The sequence below is a fragment of the Pseudophryne corroboree genome, chromosome 6 (assembly GCF_028390025.1).
Source record: "Pseudophryne corroboree isolate aPseCor3 chromosome 6, aPseCor3.hap2, whole genome shotgun sequence".
NCBI classification, from domain to species: Eukaryota; Metazoa; Chordata; class Amphibia; order Anura; family Myobatrachidae; genus Pseudophryne; species Pseudophryne corroboree.
In genome coordinates this window covers 237,980,156-238,002,991 of record NC_086449.1, presented here as the reverse complement: position 1 = coordinate 238,002,991, position 22,836 = coordinate 237,980,156, and the positions used below count along the sequence as shown (strand labels likewise).

General features: G+C 45.2%; 1 protein-coding gene across 2 annotated transcripts in view; it reads left to right on the top strand.

The window, feature by feature from the left end:
- TICRR (TOPBP1 interacting checkpoint and replication regulator) overlaps positions 1–22,589 on the top strand; it is a 143,708-nt gene extending 121,119 nt beyond the window's left edge. For both annotated transcript variants that reach the window (XM_063925784.1, XM_063925783.1), the window contains exons 16-22: positions 14,004–14,094; positions 14,454–14,515; positions 16,290–16,433; positions 16,587–16,717; positions 16,814–18,959; positions 19,044–19,163; positions 21,369–22,589. In XM_063925784.1, coding sequence (XP_063781854.1) covers positions 14,004–14,094; positions 14,454–14,515; positions 16,290–16,433; positions 16,587–16,717; positions 16,814–18,959; positions 19,044–19,163; positions 21,369–21,508 — 2,834 coding nt within the window. In that variant the 3' untranslated portion in view covers positions 21,509–22,589. The remainder of the gene's footprint in view (positions 1–14,003; positions 14,095–14,453; positions 14,516–16,289; positions 16,434–16,586; positions 16,718–16,813; positions 18,960–19,043; positions 19,164–21,368) is intronic.
- The last annotated feature ends 247 nt before the right edge of the window (positions 22,590–22,836 follow it).

Sequence of the window (22,836 nt, the reverse complement as noted above, 5' to 3'; positions counted from 1 at the left end):
GGCGACTCAGAAACCGTCAGGGGCTCATAAACGCCCTCTATCTCAGATGGTTGACACAGATGCCGACACGGAGTCCGACTCCAGTGTCGACAATGATGAGGCACATTTACAGTCTAAAATGACCAAGGCCGTCCGATACATGATTATTGCAATGAAAGATGTATTACACATTTCTGAGAGTAACCCGGTTAATACCAAGAGGGTTTATATGTTTGGGGAGAAAAAGCAGCCAGTGACTTTTCCCCCATCTGATGAATTAAATGAATTGTGTGAAGAAGCGTGAAGTTCCCCCTGATAAGAAATTAGTGATTTCTAAGAGGTTACTGATGGCGTACCCTTTCCCGCCAACGGACAGGTTACGTTGGGAAACATCCCCTAGGGTGGACAAGGCGCTGACACGCTTATCTAAAAAGGTGGCCCTGCCGTCTCAGTATACGGCTGCCCTAAAGGAGCCTGCGGATAGAAATCAGGAAGCTATCCTGAAGTCAGTGTATACACACTCTGGTACTCTACTGAGACCTGCTATTGCTTCAGCCTGGATGTGTAGTGCTGTAGCAGCGTGGACAGATACTCTGTTAGACGACATAGATTCCCTCGACAGACATACTGTTTTGCTAACCCTGGGCCATATCAAAGACGTCGTCTTATATATGCGAGATGCTCAGAGGGACATTTGCCTGCTGGGCTCTAGAATTAATGCTATGTCCATTTCTGCCAGGAGGGTCTTATGGACTCTGCAATGGACAGGAGATGCTGATTCTAAAAAACACATGGAGGTTTTGCCTTATAAGGGTGAGAAAAAGACGGTCTGTCGGACCTCGTGTCTACAGCGACAGCTGGAAAGTCGACTTTCTTGCCTCAGGTTTCCTCACAGCCTAAGAAAGCACCGTATTATCAAATGCAGTCCTTTCGTTCCCAAAAAGGCAAGAGGGTCAGGGGCGCATCCTTTCTTGCCAGAGGCAGGGGTAGAGGTAAGAAGCTGCACCATGCAGCCAGTTCCCAGGAACAAAAGTCCTCCCCTGCTTCCACTAAGTCCACCGCATGACGTTGGGGCTCCACAGGCGGAGCCAGGTGCGGTGGGGGCGCGTCTCCGAAACTTCAGCAGCCAGTGGGTTCGCTCACAGGTGGATCTCTGGGCTATACAAATTGTATCTCAGGGATACAAGCTGGAATTCGAAGCGACTCCCCCCCGCCGTTACCTCAAATCAGCCTTGCCAGCTCCCCCCATGGAAAGGAAGGTAGTGCTGGCGGCAATTCACAAGCTGTACCTCCAGCAAGTGATTGTCAGGGTCCCCCTCCTTCAACAGGGAAGGGGTTACTATTCCACAATGTTTGTGGTACCGAAACCGGACGGTTCGGTGAGACCCATTCTGAATTTAAAGTCCTTGAACACTTTTATATAAAGAAATTCAAGTTCAAAATGGAATCGCTCAGAGCGGTTATTGCAAGCCTGGAAGAGGGGGATTTTATGGTGTCGCTGGACATCAAAGATGCTTACTTGCATGTCCCCATTTACCCTCCTCACCAGGAGTACCTCAGGTTTGTGGTACAGGACTGTCATTACCAATTCCAGACGTTGCCGTTTGGCCTGTCCACGGCACCGAGAATATTTACCAAGGTAATGGCCGAAATGATGATACTCCTTCGGCAGAAGGGAGTTATAATTATCCCGTACTTGGACGATCTACTCATAAAGGCGAGGTCCAGGGAGCAGTTGTTGATCAGCGTAACGCTCTCTCAGGAAGTGTTACTACAGTACGGCTGGATTCTGAAAGTTCCAAAGTCGCAGCTGATTCCTATGACGCGTCTGCTTTTCCTGGGCATGATTCTGGACACAGAACAGAAGAAGGTGTTTCTCCCGGTGGAGAAGGCCCAGGAATTAGCATCTCTGGTCAGGGATCTCCTGAAACCAAAACAGGTATCTGTGCATCACTGCACGCGAGTCCTGGGAAAGATGGTGGCTTCATACGAAGCCATTCCCTTCGGCAGGTTCCATGCAAGGATCTTTCAGCGGGATCTGTTGGACAAGTGGTCCGGATCGCATCTTCAGATGCATCGGCTGATCACCCTGTCCCCAAGGGCCAGGGTGTCTCTTCTGTGGTGGCTGCAGAGTGCTCACCTTCTCGAGGGCCGCAGGTTTGGCATACAGGACTGGGTCCTGGTGACCACGGATGCAAGCCTCCGAGGATGGGGGGCAGTCACTCAGGGAAGAAACTTCCAAGGGCTGTGGTCAAGTCTGGAGACTTCTCTCCACATAAATATACTGGAACTAAGGGCCATTTACAACGCCCTGAGTCAAGCAGAGCCCCTGCTTCGAAACCGGCCAGTGCTGATTCAGTCAGACAACATCACGGCGGTCGCCCATGTAAACCGCCAGGGCGGCACAAGAAGCAGGATGGCAATGGCGGAAGCCACAAAGATTCTTCGGTGGGCGGAGAATCACGTGCAAGCGCTGTCAGCAGTGCTCATTCCGGGAGTGGACAACTGGGAAGCAGACTTCCTCAGCAGACACGACCTCCACCCGGGAGAGTGGGGACTTCATCAAGAAGTCTTCCAACTGATTGCAAACCGATGGGAACTGCCACAGGTGGACATGATGGCGTCCCGCCTCAACAAAAAGCTAAAAAGATATTGCGCCAGGTCAAGGGACCCTCAGGCGATAGCTGTGGACGCTCTAGTGACACCGTGGGTGTACCAGTCGGTATATGTGTTTCCTCCTCTTCCTCTCATACCAAAAGTACTGAGAATAGTAAGAAAGAGAGGAATAAGAACAATACTCATTGTTCCGGACTGGCCAAGAAGGACTTGGTACCCGGAACTACAAGAAATGCGCACAGAGGACCCATGGCCTCTGCCTCTCAGACAGGACCTGCTGCAACAAGGGCCGTGTCTGTTCCAAGACTTACCACGGCTGCGTTTGACGGCATGGCGGTTGAACGCCGGATCCTAGCGGAAAAAGGCATTCCGGATGAAGTTATTCCTACGCTGATAAAGGCTAGGAAAGACGTGACAGCAAAACATTATCACCGTACATGGCGGAAGCATGTTGCTTGGTGTGAGGCCAGGAAGGCCCCTACAGAGGAATTCCAACTGGGTCGTTTCCTGCACTTCCTACAGTCAGGGGTGACTATGGGCCTAAAATTGGGGTCCATAAAGGTCCAGATTTCGGCCCTATCCATTTTCTTTCAAAAAGAACTGGCTTCACTGCCTGAGGTTCAGACGTTTGTTAAGGGAGTGCTGCATATTCAGCCCCCTTTTGTGCCACCAGTGGCGCCCTGGGATCTTAAAGTTGTGTTGGATTTCCTGAAATCCCACTGGTTTGAGCCACTTAAGACCGTGGAACTAAAGTATCTCACGTGGAAAGTGGTCATGCTGTTGGCCTTAGCATCGGCTAGGCGTGTCGGAATTGGCGGCTTTGTCATGTAAAAGCCCATATCTGATCTTCCATATGGACAGGGCAGAATTGAGGACTCGTCCCCAATTTCTCCCAAAGGTGGTGTCATCGTTTCATTTGAACCAACCTATTGTGGTGCCTGCGGCTACTCGGGACTTGGAGGACTGCAAGTTGCTGGACGTAGTCAGGGCTTTGAAAATATATGTTTCCAGAACGGCTGGAGTCAGGAAGACTGACTCGCTGTTTATCTTGCATGCACCGAACAAGCTGGGTGCTCCTGCTTCAAAGCAAACTATTGCTCGCTGGATCTGTAGCACGATTCAGCAGGCTCATTCTGCGGCTGGATTGCCGCATCCAAAATCGGTGAAGGCCCATTCCACAAGGAAGGTGGGCTCTTCTTGGGCGGCTGCCCGAGGGGTCTCTGCTTTACAGCTTTGCCGAGCAGCTACTTGGTCGGGTTCAAACACATTTGCAAAGTTCTACAAGTTTGATACCCTGGCTGAGGAGGACCTTGTGTTTGCTCATTCGGTGCTGCAGAGTCATCCGCACTCTCCCGCCCGTTTGGGAGCTTTGGTATAATCCCCATGGTCCTTACGGAGTTCCCAGCATCCACTAGGACGTCAGAGAAAATAAGAATTTACTCACCGGTAATTCTATTTCTCGTAGTCCGTAGTGGATGCTGGGCGCCCGTCCCAAGTGCGGATTTTCTGCAATAAGTGTATATAGTTATTGCTAAACTAAGGGTTATTGTTATGAGCCATCCGTTGAGTGAGGCTCAGTTGTTGTTCATACTGTTAACTGGGTAAGGTTATCACAAGTTGTACGGTGTGATTGGTGTGGCTGGTATGAGTCTTACCCTGGATTCAAAATTTCCTTTTCTTGTAATGTCAGCTCTTCCGGGCACAGTTTCCCTAACTGAGGTCTGGAGGAGGGGCATAGAGGGAGGAGCCAGTGCACACCAGATAGTACCTAATCTTTTCTTTAGAGTGCCCAGTCTCCTGCGGAGCCCGTCTATTCCCCATGGTCCTTACGGAGTTCCCAGCATCCACTACGGACTACGAGAAATAGAATTACCGGTGAGTAAATACTTATTTTTTGCTGTAAGAGTGGCCCTTCACATACCGGATCAGGAGGCAGAACCAGATGAGGAGTTATACTTTTAATGTTAGACCAAACCTTTCCTGTGTCTAAGGAGTTAAACTCCCTGGTCAAGGAAGCGTGGTTAAACCCTGATAAGAAACTTAAAATCCCTCAGATGTTTTTAGCTACTTTTCCCCTCCCAGAAGAGGATAGGAAGCTATGGGGGAAAAAACCCAGTCAGTCGATACGTCTGTGTCTAGGTTGTCTAAAAATTGGTACTGCCAGGGGCTATATCCCTAAAGGAGCCAGCTGACTGTAAAAATGAGGGGAGGGAGTCTCCACCACTCCGATAGGATCTCGTGGTAAATCCCGTAAACCTGCAGCTGCGGCCTCCCTGGACCAGACCACCTGATACCCTACCGCTAAGACTTCTGCGTGATGCTTGGCCCCAGCGGCAAGGCGACTTTCAGGTGGGTGCTCACCTTCAACACTTCGCCCGCGTGTGAGCAAAGTAATGCCGGGAGCCTTGGGTGAGGGATCTCATTTCCCAGGTATACCGGCTGGAATTTCAAGCACTACCTCCTCATAGATTTTTCAGATCGGGCTTACCAGCTTTACCCACAGCAAGACTTACCTTGCAAGAGGCTATTCAAAAACGTTTTTTAACGGGTGGTGGTACCAGTACCTCCTCCGTTACGCAACAGGGGTTTTTACTCCAGTCTTTGTGTCATTCCAAAACCAGACGGTTCGGTGCGACCTATCTTAAACTTGAAGTCTTTCATCCCGTATCTGCGGGTGTTAAATTCAAGATGGAATCTCTGCCGGGCAGTGGTGTCCAGTCTAGAGGAGGGGGAATTCCTGGTATCCCTGGATGTCAAAGATGCTTACCTACACATTCCCATGTGGCCCCCTCATCAGGCTTACCTCAGGTTCGCCATCTTGGGCAACCATATCCAGTTTTAGGCCTTGCCCTTTGGCTTGTCCACAGCTCCGAGGGTCATCACCAATGTCATGGCGGAGATAATGCTGCAACTGCGCATGATGGGAGTCGACATAGTCCCCTACTTGGACAATCTTCTGATAAAGGCTATGTCCAGGGAGCGTCTATTGCACAGTATCGACTCGCCTGCTTACGGATCATAGGTGGATCCTAAATTTCCAAAAAATCTCACCTGGAACCGACCCAGCATCTTCAGTTCCTGGGAATGATACTGTGTCTCAGAAGGTATTTCTTCCGATGGACAAGGCTTTGGCTATCCAGGCTATAGTCCGCTCAGTGCTTCGTCCTCACAAGGTGTTCATCCATCTTTGAATACGCTTGCGTGGATTCTACTGACAACGGATGCCAGCCTCCGGGGTTTGGGGGCTGTGACCCAAGGGGCCTAGTTCCAGGGGATATGGTCACGTCAGGAATCTGCTCTTACAATAAACATCCTGGAACTCAGGGCTATTTATAATGCCCTTCTGCATGCTTCCCATCTCCTGAGGGATTGGGCGATCCAGGTTCAATCGGACAACGCCGCGGTGGTGTACATAAACCGACAAGGGGGAACAAGAAGCAGAGCGGTGATGCGAGAAGTGTCAAAAAAAACCTCCTCTGGGCGGAGGCTAACGCAATGGCCATCTCAGCCATATTAATTCCAGGAGTGGATAACTGGGAAGCGGACTTCCTCAGCAGATATGACCTCCATCTGGGGGAATGGGGCCTACATCCCCAGTTGTTTCAACAGTTAATTCACCGGTGGGGCTGTCCGCAGATAGATCTGATGGCTTTTCGTCTAAACAAGAAGCTATGTCGTTACTGTTCCAGAACAAGAGACCCGCAGGCTGTAGCAGTGGACGTATTGACGACGCCTTGGACATACCAGTTTGTGTACCTGTTCCCTCCTCTACCGCTAATCCCAAGGGTCCTAAAAAGACTAAGATGGGAAAGTGTTAAAGCAATTCTAACTGCCCCGGATTGGCCTTGACAGGCGTGGTACTTGGACCTCCTAACCATGGCTCTGTAGGATCCCTGGCCTCTACCGCTCCGAAAGGATCATCTTCAAGGTCCGTTCATCTATCCAGACTTACAGCGGCTACGTTTGATGGCTTGGAAGTTTTAGAGGGAGATTCTAGCAAGAAAAGGTCTTCCCTCCCGGGTTATTTCACTTTGGTCCAAGCCAGGAAGATGGTGACGTCAAAACATTATCATTGTATCTGGTAAAAGTATGTTTCCTGGTGTGAAAGTAGAAAGGTGTCTCCCATTGTTAATTTTCTACTTTTCCTGCAAGTGGATATGGGCCTCCGGTTAGGCTCTATCAAAGTCCAGATTTCAGCGCTCTCTATTTCTCTTTCATCCATCTGGGGGACGCTGCGCCGTTATTTGTGGGTTAGAGGTGTGTGGTTGTGGAGTTTGGCACAGAACTATTAAAAACCTGACTCCTTCCCCCTCTAACCCCTCCCATCTCCTTCCTGTGTAGCCAGTACCTCAGTTTTAGTTTTGTGCCTGTGGAGTACAGACACAGATTTTTTTCTCTGTAAGATTTTAGTTAGGTATTTTATTACTTGGAGTGCCTAGTCCCTGTATACAGGTGGCAGGTACTATTAGAGTGGGGTTAGCTAGGTTTTTCCCACTCTATTCTGCCGCTGGAGGCCACCACACTTCGGTCACTGGGGCTGGATTCCTGTCTCTGAGAAGTCGGTAGTGAGGAGGTACAGGATAGACACAATCTGTCTCTGACAGTATTGGTCTATCCATCCTATATCTGTATTTCTATATTTAATTTTATTAAATACTCTCCTCCTCTCTATCTCTCTCCCCCGCCCCCTTCCCCCCAGACCTCTCTACGGAGGTGAGCGGTGGCGCGCAGTAGCGAGGGCTTTATTTATCCCTGCTACTGTCTATTATGGGTAATCCGGGAGAGTGGTGAGTCACCCCCCCCCCGGGGAGCCGCTAGACGCTACCCGAACAGAGCCGCTCTGTGTAGCAGCGCGCGGGAGCCGCGGACTTCGGGCTGCAGCGCGCCTACTGAACTGAGCACTTCTTTGTTTCACGAAGGGAAGGATTCCCGTCCTGCACGGCCACGCTCGCTCTCCCCTCCAGCGTATACAGGGCTCCGGCCGCCATCTTCTCCAGAGGCAGTACTGGGGACGCTGTGCAGCACTTGCAACACTTGTTTGGCTCAAAACAGCAAGTATATTTTGGGGCACAGTATAATTCACAGTATATTTACATTGTGTCATTCTATACTTTGAGGGGATGTAATTTTTGCAATATATAATATACATTGCACAGTATAATTCACAGTATATTTACAATATACATTGCACAGTATAATTCAAAGTACTGTTCACTACTCTACTGAGTTTATTGTTCATTTGTAGTGCATTTGCTATTTCATAAAAAAAAAAAAAAAAGATTAAATTAATTATGACAAATCTACAAAGGGTAAGACCGCCTCGGTGGTTTATTTTTTCTGCTCACAATGTGGGTCATAGCTAGCGAAGGGTAGCCCGGACGCAGGTACCCCCTGTGCTTCATGCTCTGGTGCATCTGTGGCAGACCAGCAGGGAAGTTCCACGGATCAGTCTATGCCTCCATGGCTACAGTGGAAGCTCTATGGGCTCAATCTCTAAACAAATTTGTAAACTCTGCCGGCAGTTCTTCTGCTACAAAACGGCCACAGCCGTTGGCCGCTATATCTTTTCCGGAGGAGTAGTTGGAAACATCCCCATTGGAGGATGGGGAAGTAGACCCAGAGTGGGACGAGTTTTCGACCTGGTAAGATGAGGAGTTTTTCTACTAGCTCAGGTGTTAGATTGCTGATAGAAGCCATCCGTCAGACTCTTAATATTCAGAATTCGGAGATAGCGGGGTCTTCCTCTGCCTTTTTCAAAAGACTGAAAAGACAAGTTACTTTCTTTCCCTCTGATTCACACTTTGCGGATATTTTGAAGGAGCCCTAGCTTAAGCCGGATTCTCCTTTCCAAGCCCCAAAGAAATTGACATTTCTATATCCTTTTACAGAGTAGGATATAAGATTTTGGGAAACAGCCCCAAAGGTAGACGCTCCTATTTCACATTTAGCGAAAGCTACGGTTATTCCTTCTATACAGTCTGTGACGTTGAAAGATCCTACATATAGGAAGATTGAAACCATAATTAAATCTGTTATCTTTATCAGGTGTTTCTCTACGCCCAATTCTAGCTGGCGCTTGGGTCCTCAAGGCTGCAGATGACTGGCTGGCACAGGTTATATCTGGAATGCAGTCTGACGATCCATCGGAAGCCATTCAATTAGCAGAACAGATTTCGGAGGCTCTTACTTATGTAGGTGATGCCTTGTTAGATTCTGCTGCGCTACAATACCGTATTTCTGCCTTGACCGTGACAGCAAGACGGTCTCTTTGGCTTTGGGTTTGGAATGCCGATTCTGACTCAAAACAGACCTTGATACCCTTTGAAGGTGAGTTTTCTCTTTGGGTCGGAATTAAAGAAGATTATTTCAGATACTACAGGGGGAAAGAGCCCTTTTCTTCCAGTTGCTCCTCAGAAACCGAAGACTACAAGGTTTCGGTCCTTTTGTACGCAGGGCAGAGGTAATTCCCATTCCTTTCGTGCTTTCTCCAGGTACCCACGAAGAGGGGCATTCAGAGGTAGAGGAACACAGGCAACTCGTAGACCAGCCAGTAAACCTGCCGACAAACCTACTGCATGACGGTTCACGATCGCCGGTGGGATCAATGACGGTTGGAGCTCGGTTACTACAGTTCAAAGAGGTATGGCTTCTGTCGAACCCAGATCGCTGGGTGACGGGGGTCATATCCAGGGGATATATGTTAGATATCGAGGAACCAGTACCATATCGTCTGTTCGTCACTCCTCTTCCGAGCGATCCCTCCAGACGTCGAGCTCTTCTTCATACAACAGCCACTCTTTTACAAAATGGTGTAATTCTTCCAGTTCCCGCTCAACAGAGAGATCGGGGATTTTACTCTGGTCTTTTTTCTCGTGGACAAACCGGACGGTTCGTTCTGACCCATTCTGAATCTAAAAGCCCTCAACCCGTTTCTCTCAACCCAAAAATTCAAGATAAAATCCATTCGCTCGATAATCGCCGCCATTGAGCCAGGGGAATATTTGGCTTCAATAGACATGAAAGACGCCTACCTACATGTTCCTATTTGGATAGATCATCAATCTCTTCTGAGATTTGCAGTGAGTCCATGGCATTTTCAGTTTCAGGCTCTTCCCTTTGGTCTATCCACGGCTCCTCGAGTATTTACAAAAGTCATGGGTCATGTCGTCGCGGTTCTCCGTTGTTAGAGGGTCAACATCACTCCAGACTTGGACGATCTGTTGGTCAAGGCTCCGTCAGAGGAGATTCTCAATCAGAACCTGCGTCTAACGATAGAGACTCTGCAGTCATTCGGATGGATAATAAACTTTCCAAAGTCGTCTTTACTCCCTTCCCAGAAAATGATTTTTCTGGGACTTTTATTTCGACACCAACAGCCAGAAGGTGTTTCTTCCTACGGACAAGATTCAGGATCTGCAGTCCAGAATCCGGACCCTGTTGCATTTACCGGTAGTGTCGGTCCTCAGATGCATGCAGGTGTTAGGCAAGATGGTGTCTTCCTTTGAGGCAGTCCCATACGCCAGATTTCATGCCCGACCTCTTCAGGCTCAGATTCTCGGCTGTTGGACTCGGATGGATCCACGTCTCGAATTGCAGTTGATCCGATTGTCAGTAAAGACTAGTCAGTCGTTTCACTGGTGGCTTCAAAGTCACAATTTGAGAAAAGGAGCGCCGTTCACTGTTTGGTCTTGGATATGGTCACCACGGACGCAAGCCTCAGCGGTTGGGGAGCAGTGTTCCAGACTCATCACTTCCAGGGGCGCTGGAACAGTCACGAGTCGAAATTACATATCAACATTCTGGAATTGTGGACAATCCGGTATGCACTCCTTCAGATTCAGACTATGGTACAGGGTCATCCAGTTCGTGTGCAGTCCGACAATGCCACAGCAGTGGCTTACATCAACAAACAGGGAGGAACTCGCAGCTGGTCCGCCATGAGAGAAGTCTCTCAGATTCTCACGTGGGCGGAACGGTGGGTTCCAGTAATATCTGCAATTCACATTCCAGGAGTCGAGAACTGGGAAGCGGATTTTTTGAGTCGTCACACGATTCATCCGTGAGAATAGGAACTTCACCAGGAGGTGTTTCTCTCTCTAGCGGCCCGCTGGGGAATGCCCGACGTACACCTAATGGCGTCTCGCCTCAACAAGAAGCTTCCTCACTACGGCTCGCGAACTCAGGATCCTCAAGCATTTTCTGATCGATGCTCTAACAGCCCCGTGGCAGTTTCAACTGGGTTACGTGTTTCCGCCAATTCCGCTGATTCCACGTCTACTTCAACGCATTCGGCGAGAAGGTCTCGCAATAATTCTGGTGGCTCCAGATTGGCCGCGCCGACAGTGGTACACTCTTCTGCGCAGCATGATCGTCGGAGACCCCTTTCATCTCCCCCTGCGACCAGATCTTCTTCTTCAAGGACCTTGTCGCCACCCAGATTTAAGTCGGCTGGCTTTGATGGCTTGGTTCTTAAATCCAACATTTTAAAAGCAAAAAGGTCTTTCTCGTTCTGTTGTGCAGACGATGATTCGGGCTAGGAAACCGGTGACTTCTGGCATTTACCATAGGGTATGGCGTATTTACATTGCTTTGTGCGAAAAGCGGGGCTTGACTCCGCATTTAAGAGAGAAGAAAACAGAAACAAAGACATCTGCTTCAAGCGCCTAAAATTATTAATAACTGGTTCAAACAACAATAAAGCGCTGCCAAAAAAGCACTGTGTATGTGCCTTTGGTAATTTATGCAAGAGAAAAAGAAAAAAATTGGCTGCGCTTACAGTGTTGTTAGTATACCATAATTGTGGAGAGCTGACTACCGAAATATATTTATTAAAATAATAACACACCAATAAAAACCGAGACACAATATATAGAAAAATTATAAAAATGTATATACTCTGAAAAAAACGTAAATATATTTGATAAACAGTGTCCACAAATTAAGATGGTTATACCAATATATGAAGTATTAAATCAGTGCAGATATAGATTTGTGTCAGGTTTTTAATAGTTCTGTGCCAAACTCCACAACCACACACCTCTAACCCATAAGTAACGGCGCAGCGTCCCCCAGATGGAATCGGAGAAAAAGATTTTACGGTAATTAAACAAAAATCCCTATTTTCTTCAAGAAATAACTTGCCATGTTGCCGGAAGTTCAAACTTTCCTAAAAAGGAGTTCTTCATATGCAACCGCCCTTTGTGCCTCCCACGGCTCCGTGGGATCTCAATGTGGCTCTGTCCTTTCTTCAATCGTACTGGTTTGAACCCTTACATAGGGTGAAGTTGAAATTTCTCACCTGGGAGACGGTGATGTTACTAGCATTGGCATCTGCCAGACGTCTCAGTGAATTGGGGGCCTTATCCTGTAAGAGCCCTTATTTGATTTTTCATGAAGATAGGGCGAAACTCAGGACGCGTCCTCAGTTTTTGTCAAAAGTGGTTTAAACTTTTCATGTCAATCAGCCCATTGTGGTTTCAGTGTTGTCCGACTCTTCCATTGGGTCAGAGTCCTTGGATGTGGTGAGGGCTCTGAAGATTATGTCAAGAGGACGGCTCGTCATCGGAAATCTGATTCGCTGTTTGTCCTTTATGATGCCACCAAGATTGGTCATCCGGCTTCTAAGCAATCAATTGCTCGTTTGCTTCGGTTGGCCATTCAACAAGCCTATACTTCGGCCGCTTTGCCTTTGCCGCCGTCTATTCAGGCCCACTCGACGAGGTCTGTGTGTTCTTCCTGGGCGGCTGCCCAGGGCGTCTCTGCCTTACAGTTGTGCCGAGCTGCTACTTGGTCTGGTTCGAACACTTATGTTAAGTTCTATAGGTTCGAGACCTTGGCCAAGGATGACCTTCAGTTTGGTCAGGTGGTTTACAGGGGTCTCGGCACTCTTCCACCCGTTTGGGAGCTTTGGGACTTCCCCATGGTACTAAAGTACAGAACTCCAGTATCCACTAGGACGGAAGAGAAAATAGGAATTTAATACCTACCGGTAATTCCTTTTCTCCTAGTCCATAGTGGATACTGGGCGCCCGCCTCAGTGCTTCGATTCCTGCTTACCGGAGTAAGTATTTGGTTGGCCTGCAGTTGCGGCCCTTTTTTCTTTTGAGATAGCTGTGCTGTCTTGGTTAGGTTTGTGTTTCTATCCTCTGTTCTGGTAAGCGCCCTCCTTTCGGTTATGGTTGTGTGTTGGCTTTGTGCCTCACCGCTGTTGTACCTGTTTTCTTCTCTTGTGGTATGTCAGTCTCCTAGAGCACAGTTTTCCTAGACTGAGTCCGGTAGGAGGGGCATAGAGGGGAGGAGCCAGCACACGCATACAGACACTAAAGTTTTTAAAGTGCCAGGCTCCAGTGGACCCGATCTATACCCCATGGTACTAAAGTACAGAACCCCAGTATTCACTAGGGACCAGGAGAAAAGGAATTACCGGTAGGTATTAAATTCCTATTTTCTGATGTATATCATGTAATTTACCGTATTAATCACTGCTCAGTAATGATAGAAGTTTCACTAATCATGTGAGCTACAGCAAACACACTAAAGCGACGGGCATTTGTTCCGACATCGGAACGAATCCACATCAGCCCAGATCATGTGTAAACACTGGCATGATAATGAAGGATGGAACAAACCTGTTCCGTCCTTTATTAGCATACAACAGGATGGTAGTGTCAACGCTTGGTTGGACGTGCAGCACATCCAACTAAGCGTCTGTCAACCTTGGGATATAGAGAGCAGTAGTAGTCACTAAAAGCACACTAACAGATCTATTCATGAAGCAGTGAAATGAGTGGAGAGGTGAGCCAGTGGAGAAATTGACTGGCAACCAATCCGTATTGAAGTAACATTTATCAAGTGCATTCTATAAAACTATACAGAGCAGCTGATTGGTTGCCATGGGCAACCTCTCCACTGGCTCACTTCTCCACTCTCTTCACTGCACCACGAAGAGACCCCTAAAGCTGAAGCAGTGTTGGTAAATTTACTAAGGTACGGGTTCACAGAAGCGTTGGTGTTGCCCATAACAACCACTTAGATCCTCTATCATTTATCTGATACATTCTAGAAAATTATAGACATAATCTGGTTGCTGTGGGCACCTTTTGTAAACCAGCGCCATAGTAATTTAACTCTTGTAGTTTTAATAGTGGATCAAAATTCCCTGAACATGATGTATGCAACATATAAATGTGTACTGTTTTTCTGCTAAAAGTGGGTCTACAGCAACTTTACAAATTGATTCATCTTTACCATTATTTATTCAATACAAGCTATATGAGGAAAATGTATGTAAAGAAGTCAATCTTTGTCACATGAATAACCGTTTACACACTGTAGGACTTGGGTATTGTCTAGTCCGATTTTGTTTCAAACCCCAACATGTTAATTTAATTTTTTTTTTTTTTAAATAGATCACTACAAACTGTTAACAAAGAAAGTGACTGAGACCCCTGCACACAAGCAGTTAGCCAACAGACTGCTTCATAAGCAGATTAAAGGCCGGTGAGTTATTCAGTGGTGATTCTTTTATGTTCTAGTCTAGATCAATAGTACTGGTTTTACTACCTTTTATATTGTATAGTCATTGCTATGTGCACCAATTTGTATTTTGACTTCTAACATCTGTCAATTTATTCTCTACATAGTTACTTTTCTTCGTTTTTATATAACCTTAGAGTGAGATGAACTATAATACCATAATGTTAGCTAACTTTGCTACAGAGTATGAGGAACCTTCACACTTGTCAATCATAACCACTATAGTCCAACACATTTCTTCCAGACAAATCAATGAATTTGACAGAATAGTGAATTAGTAAAGAGTAATACTGTTACATAATGATCTCTGCTTGCTTCTTCAGGCACACGGAGTCTACATCCAACATCAGCATTGTTGAAGAATCTCCAGAAAAGGATATAAGAGGTAAGTAACCTGTGGGGCAGATGAGCGTAGTTTAGACCTAAAGTACTCCAGGAAACGAGCAGTTCTCATAAAGGTATTACACAGTCTAGGCAGAAGGCAAGTGTGCTGACTTATTCGTAACTAGTGGCAGCTAAGGAAATCACAAATGCAGAAGATATACAAGAAGAAAGGTATACATATAGACACAGCACATTAGAAGCCTGAAGAGCATTTCTGTTACCATAGTCGCTGATCATTTACTCACACGCAAGGGTGGTTCTAGATGTTTAGGGTTTCTCACATACAAGTATAGGGAGAGTGGCAATTGCTTTGTGCATTCATTCTCTGGAAAGAAGTATTTAAAGAATTGCACCCTGACTTGATCACTTGTGATATGTGATGGAAGTGCCTCTGTGGGTTATTTTATAATGAGAAGGCCACCCAGCAGTTCAAACAGAAGACAGCTCTACATCTATTGATGTCCAGGAGTGCAACTCACTTGTTGCTTGCAGTTTCGTACAGACAAAAGTTAAACAGGCAATGTAAAATTGCTGTGCAAGTACCCCTAAACATCTGAGAAGGAGAGAGAACTAAATGTTTACTGCAGCTTGGGAGAGTTGGGAGCTATTCATTCAAGACTGAGCACAAGTTTCCAGTTCTGAAACTAACCTTAATGGTCAGTATACACCAGGTGGTATATACAGGGCCGGTACTAGACCATATGGAGCTCAGGGCAAAAGTTCTTCACCGGAGTTAGTTCAGAGTTTAGGTTTCTTACTAGTGAGAGACAATTGTATATCATAACTGTTTCTCTCGTAAGAACCTAGAATGGTACCTGAGAGTTCATATTATATTTTCACCTTAAGTTAGAGAACATGTATATAAACTAAATTCTGAACGGACACTGACAATTTATAAGTGTCTACTCTGTCAGTTGACACATTCGCTTTGATTATTTTAGATACTGTATGTTTGTGTCAACGTATGTGTTATATCTGTCCTTGTGTTGCGTGCATATTTTAATTAAACTTTGTTATGTTTCAGTTTTACTAATTTCTTACATGAATAAGTAGTGACCCTCAAAGGTTTTTATTGGTTTATACTAGTGATGAGCGGATTCGGTTTTACTCTGTTTTACTCGGTTCTCAAAACGGCATCTTATTGGCTATCCAAAACACGTGACATCCGTGAGCCAATAAGATGCCGTTTTGAGAACCGAGTAAAACCGAATCCGCTCATCACTAGTTTATACGAGAAACAAAGTGCTGTGTATACTTATCAAACCAATGGGAACACAACAAATGAATTGCTTACCGCACTTTGCAAAGCTTCTAGTTATGAAATTATAGTTGGTATATCTGTTCACATTAAATAAAATCCTGTGTAGGTTACCTAGTTCTTGTATAAAGGAGGAGAAAATACTCCATGCTACCTGTCTCGCACTTTATTTTATAGTGGCAAGAAAACAAGTGATCCATTACTAATTGGTGCTTTCCACGGAGGGGTTAGAAACCTCCATGTCTACAAATCCATTTATTTTGCAGTTCCCAGATGTTAATGACCCCCCCCCCCCCCCTCCATTTAGCGGTATCGGCATCATTTCATGTTTTTCCATGGCCTTACATATGAGACACATTTTTAGTGTAGTCTTTTTTTGTTTTTTGTTTGGGAGTTTGGATTTTTCATGGTAACAAAAAAATAATAATAATAATAATCTAACATATTTGCATGTTTTGTTGAAAGAATGGTGCATCTAGATTAGCAATATGGAAAATGCTTGTTTTCTTTCATTTAGAACTTGATTTACGAAGAAGCCCCCGTATTAAGCAACTGTCCCTTACAAGGAAAAACTCTTCTTTTTATGCATCTCAGCCAAAATCTCGTAATCTGGACAGAGTCCACTCATCCTCTCAGTTGCTGCCTTGTGGTGATCCAAAAGGTACAGAGATTGTGTGGGTGGTTCCTTTTTTGCTTTTAGCTGGATTTTTTTTTTTATATTAATCACATAAACATTAAACTTAGATATTTTTCTTTAAAAGATAAATAAAAAAATACCAGAGTATTTAAGTTGTGTAACTTTCTGTGTCTTTAGGTGGCGCACTCACTACTGAGGCAAAAACCCCTAAAAGGCTTCTATTTGGGGAGGTTTTGCAGCTGAATAGTCCTACAACACGAAGAGCAAGAAGGAGGCTCTTAAATGATACAGAGCCAGTTACTGATCAGGTAAATCAGCTTCAAGTGTTTTTAATAATCGAGACATTGCATAAATGTAAAAATACGTTGTCATGGTACTTAAATATGTATTTGGGTCTTTTGTAGCTAACAAGCAGATCACAAAGGAAGACGCCAAGAAAAACTCCTCAGAAAGCAAATCGAAGTTGCGAAGGACTGTTTGAAAAGAACAGGAGTCCTGGAAAATCTCCTTGTACACCACGCCCATCCGGTCATACACCAAAGACACTAAAGACTCCTTCCAAAAGCCCACTAGACAGGAAAAGTGCTGCTGACAACTTAGGGAAATATTTCTCACCCTCTAAAGTGGAGGGACGGTCTCCTATTAAATCTTGTGAAAGAAGAAGTGAGAGATTAGCTCAAATAACGCCTAGCAAAAGTGACTGTCCTGCTAGGTGTTTTATTTCTCCACTAAAGACTCCAAAACAGATAATTACTCCTCAAAAGGAAAGATTGAAAAATCACGAGTTTATCAGTCCAGAGAAGACTCCTAAAAGTGTTTCACTCTCTAATAGTGCTGCAAAACCAACACAACTGTCATGCACACCAAGAAAATCCCCTTCTTTACAAAGTCCAAAAAGAGAATGTGTTACCCCCACAAGGTACCACCTTAGGACACCACAGAAGTCTACCTTCCAAGCACCCACACCCGAAAAAAGTGTTGCCAGGAAGCTCTCTGTTTTATCTTCTGCTACTGAGCGTACTCCTCAAAAGGAAACACTTTGCTCTCCTACAAAACATGTAGATGAGGTTTGCTCCATGTTGCCAAACACCTCCCCACCCTACAATGCTTCTATCTTGGGTTTATCTTCCATGCCACTGTGTCTTCAAACGCCTCAAAAATCTCAATTGAAGGAGTGTAAACCTGGCTGTTCTCCGGCGATTACTGATGAACCCAAATTGCCTCCATTTTCAAAGGACACCAGTCAGCTTACCGAAGTATCAGGTGTTGGTAAATATCTGAGTGTGGGCTTTACACCTGCCCTCCCCCAAAATGTGCACGTTTCTGAAGAGGTTTTGACTGTAAAAAGTCCTTCAGCATCCAAAGTTCTATCCCCTAAATGTAAAGGTGACCTAATTGTTTTGTGTGAAAGGTTAGATGTATCCTCTTTAGAGAGCTCACAAGATTCTGAGTGTTTTGCCAATAATTCTCAAACAGATGAAAGTATTGATATATCAGAAGCTAAAGTTGTGTCAACGGAAACCTCTGATCTGAAGATGAAAATTTTGATTAAGAGGAAGTCTTCGGACACTGGCTTAATGAGCCGCCTTCAGTCTACACCAGGGGATGCAGGAAATGTGCAGTGCACCTCACCCTATGGTCTACGGTTTACTGTTGATAGGAGACAGCGAGAAGCTGCAGCGCGACTAGGAACTCCACAGATTCCTGCTAAGTTCTCAACACCAAAAAGTCAAAAGAAAATGAGCTCACCTGCATTCTATGAAGTTCAGCTTGAGATGCAAGATTCAGGGTTGCCTAAACTTCGTTTTAAACGTACAGACTCCAACCATAGTGTTATGGGCTCCCAAACGAGAATTGAAGAATCTCCATCTCTTTCTCGTAATAGAAAAGGAGATGAAAGTCCTTTTCGTGAGACCTGGTGTAATAAGCATGGAATGAAGTTGGAATCTCCATGTCTGCGGTCTTCCCATAACACACCTGGTAAAACACAAACCTTTATCTGCCAGTCTTACACACCAAGCAGGTGCTCTTCTAATACTGCTTCCCCCATGCAGGCAGACGCTGCAAGCCCCTGGACACCATCACCAAAATACAAAGACAAAAATGGCAGTGATCTCATTAATAACTGGCCAAGGAGAAAGAAAGCTTCTGCTGTTAAAGCTACTAATGTTCTAAAAGGAGAGAGGAAGCAGGATGATACTAGTAGTGCACCATCAACCGACGAAGGATCTCTTGAACAAGAAGTTAACAAGACATCACCTTTGCTAGACTTAATGGTAGATGAGGGGGTTTCAAAACTTCTTGAGCTATCTCCTGTGTTAGAATTGGAAGGTAAACGTGAAATTGGAACTATGGCATATAAATGTCGAAAACGATGCTTTGATCTCTTGTCCCCCACTAAAGAAACCCAGTCAAGCTCTAAAAGGTCATGTACATTGAGTAGTGCCTATGATGTGAAAGAATTTGTTGTCTCTACAAGCCAAAGTCTGTCCTCAAACTTGGATTCTTCACAACAGAGTTCATGTGAAGATGAGGTGTTTAATATTTCAGGTAACTGAGAGGTGGCTAGTGGTGTATGCAGTTCTTTAGGACTACAGGTGGAAAGTGTCCAATTGAATGGTTTGTGTTTTACAGGGTTCACCCCACCTAATAAGCTGCTGAAAAATTCTTTGTCTGCAAGTGGTCTGTTGTCGCTCACTCAGTCGCCCATGTTGTTTAAGGGGAAAACGCCTTCATCCAAGCGAAAACTGCAAGGTACAGACTAGTCTTGAGTTGTTTGGCATGTACACACAAGCTTATATAGTAAACTTATTTGGTGTCCACATGCTTTGCTTCGGTTTTCTACTTGTCCACAAAAAAAGGAAGGGGAGATTAAATCGAAACCATGTCTAGGGCAGTAATTCATTTTCTGATGGGCCAGTCCATGAGATGATAGAATTGGGCAGTTGATGAACTGTTAAGTTTTTGCAGATAGTTGAAATCCCGAAGACATGACTGTCTAGTAACAGTACATTATTGCAACTGGGGTAATTTGACTCTTACATTGGCTACTAAAAGTTGGCCATTGGAATTTATTGTATTATTACTGCAATGTAATGCTACTCAAGTGCTAATTGTACATCCTACCAATTAGAGGTCATAAAGGTACACTTAAGGGGCTTTGATACAGCCTATAATGACCTGCTATACACTCATTACAGTCTGGTTTCCGTTCTCACCACTCCACTGAAACTGCCCTCACAAAAGTCTGCAAGGACCTCCATGCAGCCAAATCTAAGGGCCACTACTCTCTGCTTATTCTTTTTGACCTCTCTGCTGCTTTTGACACTGTGGACCACCCTCTCCTTCTGCAAATCCTTCACTCTCTTGGTCTGCGTGATACTGCCCTCTCCTGGCTGTCCTCCTACCTCTCTCTGATCGTTCCTTCTCTGTCTCCTCTCATGGTGCTACCTCCCCCCCACTTCCACTAACTGTTGGTTTCCCCCAAGGCTCTGTTCTTGGTCCTCTCCTTTTCTCTCTATACGTCCTCTTTAGGTGAACTCATTAGTTCTTTTAACTTCCAATACCACCTCTATGCTGATGACACTCAAATCTACCTCTCCTCCCCTGATCTCTCCACGGCTCTCCTCACTCGTACCTCAAACTGTCTTTCTGCTATCTCTTCCTGGATGTCCCAGCGCTTTCTTAAACTCAACATGTCTAAGACTGAGCTGATCATCTTCCCACCCTCCCGCACAGCCTTACCTCCCACAATCTCATTATCCATTGATGGCACGACTATCTACCCTAGCCCCCAAGTACGCTGTCTTGGCGTAATCCTTGGCTCCTCCCTCTCCTTCAAACCACACATTCAGCACCTCTCACAAACCTGCCGTTTTCATCTAAAAAAACATTTCCAGAATCGGACCTTTTCTCACCCAGGATGCTACTAAGATCATTATTCACTCACTGATTATTTCTAGACTGGACTACTGTAATCTCCTTCTAACTGGCCTCCCTGACAATTACCTCTCTCCACTCCAATCTATCTTCAATGCTGCTGCCCGGCTCATCTTCCTCACCAAACGCACTACGTAAACCTCCCCTCTCCTACAGGCCCTTCGCTGGTTTCCCTTCCCTTTCAGAATCCAATTCAAACTTCTCACACTCACTTACAAAGCCCTCACCCACTCCTCTCCAATCTACATGTCTGACCTTATCTCCCTTTACTCTCCCACCCGTTCTCTTCGCTCTGCTAATGCACGCCAACTCTCCTGTCTTTGATTACTTCCTCCCACTCCTATCTCCCAAGATTTTTCACGTGCTGCTCCCTTTCTCTGGAATTCTTTACCTCTCCCCCTCAGACTCTCCACCTCTCTACAAAACTTCAAACGGGCTCTCAAGACCCATTTCTTTCCCAAACCCAGCCAAATCTCATCCTAACCCTCTGTTCCACGCTCTCTATGTACCCCATCTGTGTCACCCCTGTCTGTCTACCCCTCCCCTTAGAATGTAAGCTCTCACGAGTAGGATTCCTCTTCCCTCATGTGCTTACACTTTTCTTACTTTAATAATCCTCAACTGCCCAGATCCTGCAGTTTTTTGGCCACCTGGAACTTATCTCTATGTTGTTTACTGGTGTAGTTATGCTTAGTTACCCTGTACTTTATTGTCTTCAACTGTAAGTCACTGTTTTCCTGTTTTCACTAAGTGCATATGTATTCTGTAATTGGGCGCTGCGGAACTCTTGTGGCGCCATATAAATAAAGGAGGATAATAATTACAAACTCAGGCCTACTCCGTGTGCTGGCAAATTTTAAGCCTGTTGCTTTATCATCTTTGGTACCCTCCTCTCATTTGGGGGTTTAACAAGCTAAAATGTCAACTCAGAGTGTTGTGGTAACTAGTGCTCTGTGTTAAAAAACCAAAATTAGTCCATATTTAACTTTGTTTTACCTATTGTTTTTCCTGTTATTTCAGATGGAGAGCCCCAACATGATGCACCTGAGATGAAAAGACCTGCACTTCACCCTGCTAATCTGGATGACTCTCCTTTTAGCAATGCAGCCCCTAGGCGTACCATCAGCCGAACTTACACCCGCAAAAAGCTCATAACATGACATGTATTTGTTGGTATCCGGACTCCAGGTCGACAGCACAAAGGTCGACACACCTTATGCCGACACCAGTTGGTCGACACACCTTATGCCGACATGGACCAAAGGTCGACCGGAACACTGTCGACATGGAAAAAGGTCGACATGCGTTTTTCACGATTTTTTTCTTTTTTTAAACTTTTTCATACTTAACGATCCACGTGGACTACGATTGGAACGGTAAAGTGTGCCGAGCGAAGCGGTAGCGGAGCGAAGGCACCATGCCCGAAGCATGGCGAGCGAAGCGGTGCACTAATTGGGGTTCCCGGTCACTCTACGAAGAAAACGATACCAAAAAATAACAAACTCATGTCGACCTTTTTCCATGTCGACCTTGTTCATGTCGACCTAAGGTGTCGACCAATTGGCGTCGACCTAAGGTGTGTCGACCCTCAGTCCCAGACCCGTATTTGTTACAGTGCATGATCTTATTGCGGAGTTTAGAATTCAGTCTGGTTTATACTGACGCTGTTTAAAGTAGTTGTATACAACGTAAAATTGCCAGCTCAAAGTGTTTTATGATGAAATGCAGACACTATTTGATGCCACAATCACTTATTTATATAAGTCAGGTTGGAAATAACTGAAAATAGATGCTTTTTTTCTTTAGTAGTTTGACATCTGAAGTTCCTAAAGTCGCATATAAAGACAGCGGACTTTGAATTACTAGTAAGATGCTGAGGATGCCCAAGCCTCTATTGGTCGTCTCTGGTCGCTTTTATAAGGAGGACGCGATGTTTATGGTCTCATCATTTGAACATTTGCACTTTTTTAAATGTACGCAATAGAAGGTTGTATTTGCTGCTCAAGGAGAAACACCTTGATACATTTTGCCATACCACTATCTTGTTTGCAGATCTTTATTTTGTCAATTTCTGTTTTTGTAATTACATACACACAACACAATAGTCCGAACAGATGTAAATATCTCAAAAGGAATTATTTATGTAAAAATGTTTTTATATCAAAGCTGTGCATGTATGTGTGTTTTTGTGTAAGACATTGAAATGTAGATATCATGTATATCAAATTATTACTTTTAATAAGGTACTTTTGTAATAAAACTAATTTCCAAAATGCTTGAATGATTGTGTCCTTTCAAGTAAATGTGCAGATAATTCAATTATAGGCCTAATAAATTATGGCTTCGCTGTATACCCAGTATACATTAAGGAAAGTGCAGTTTAAGGTGGATATAAAGACTCTAACCTTTTTTTATACAGTAACATTAGGCAGTGACCTAAGTTTACATTCATGCCTTCATTAAATCCCTTCCTGTGAGGAGACTGCTT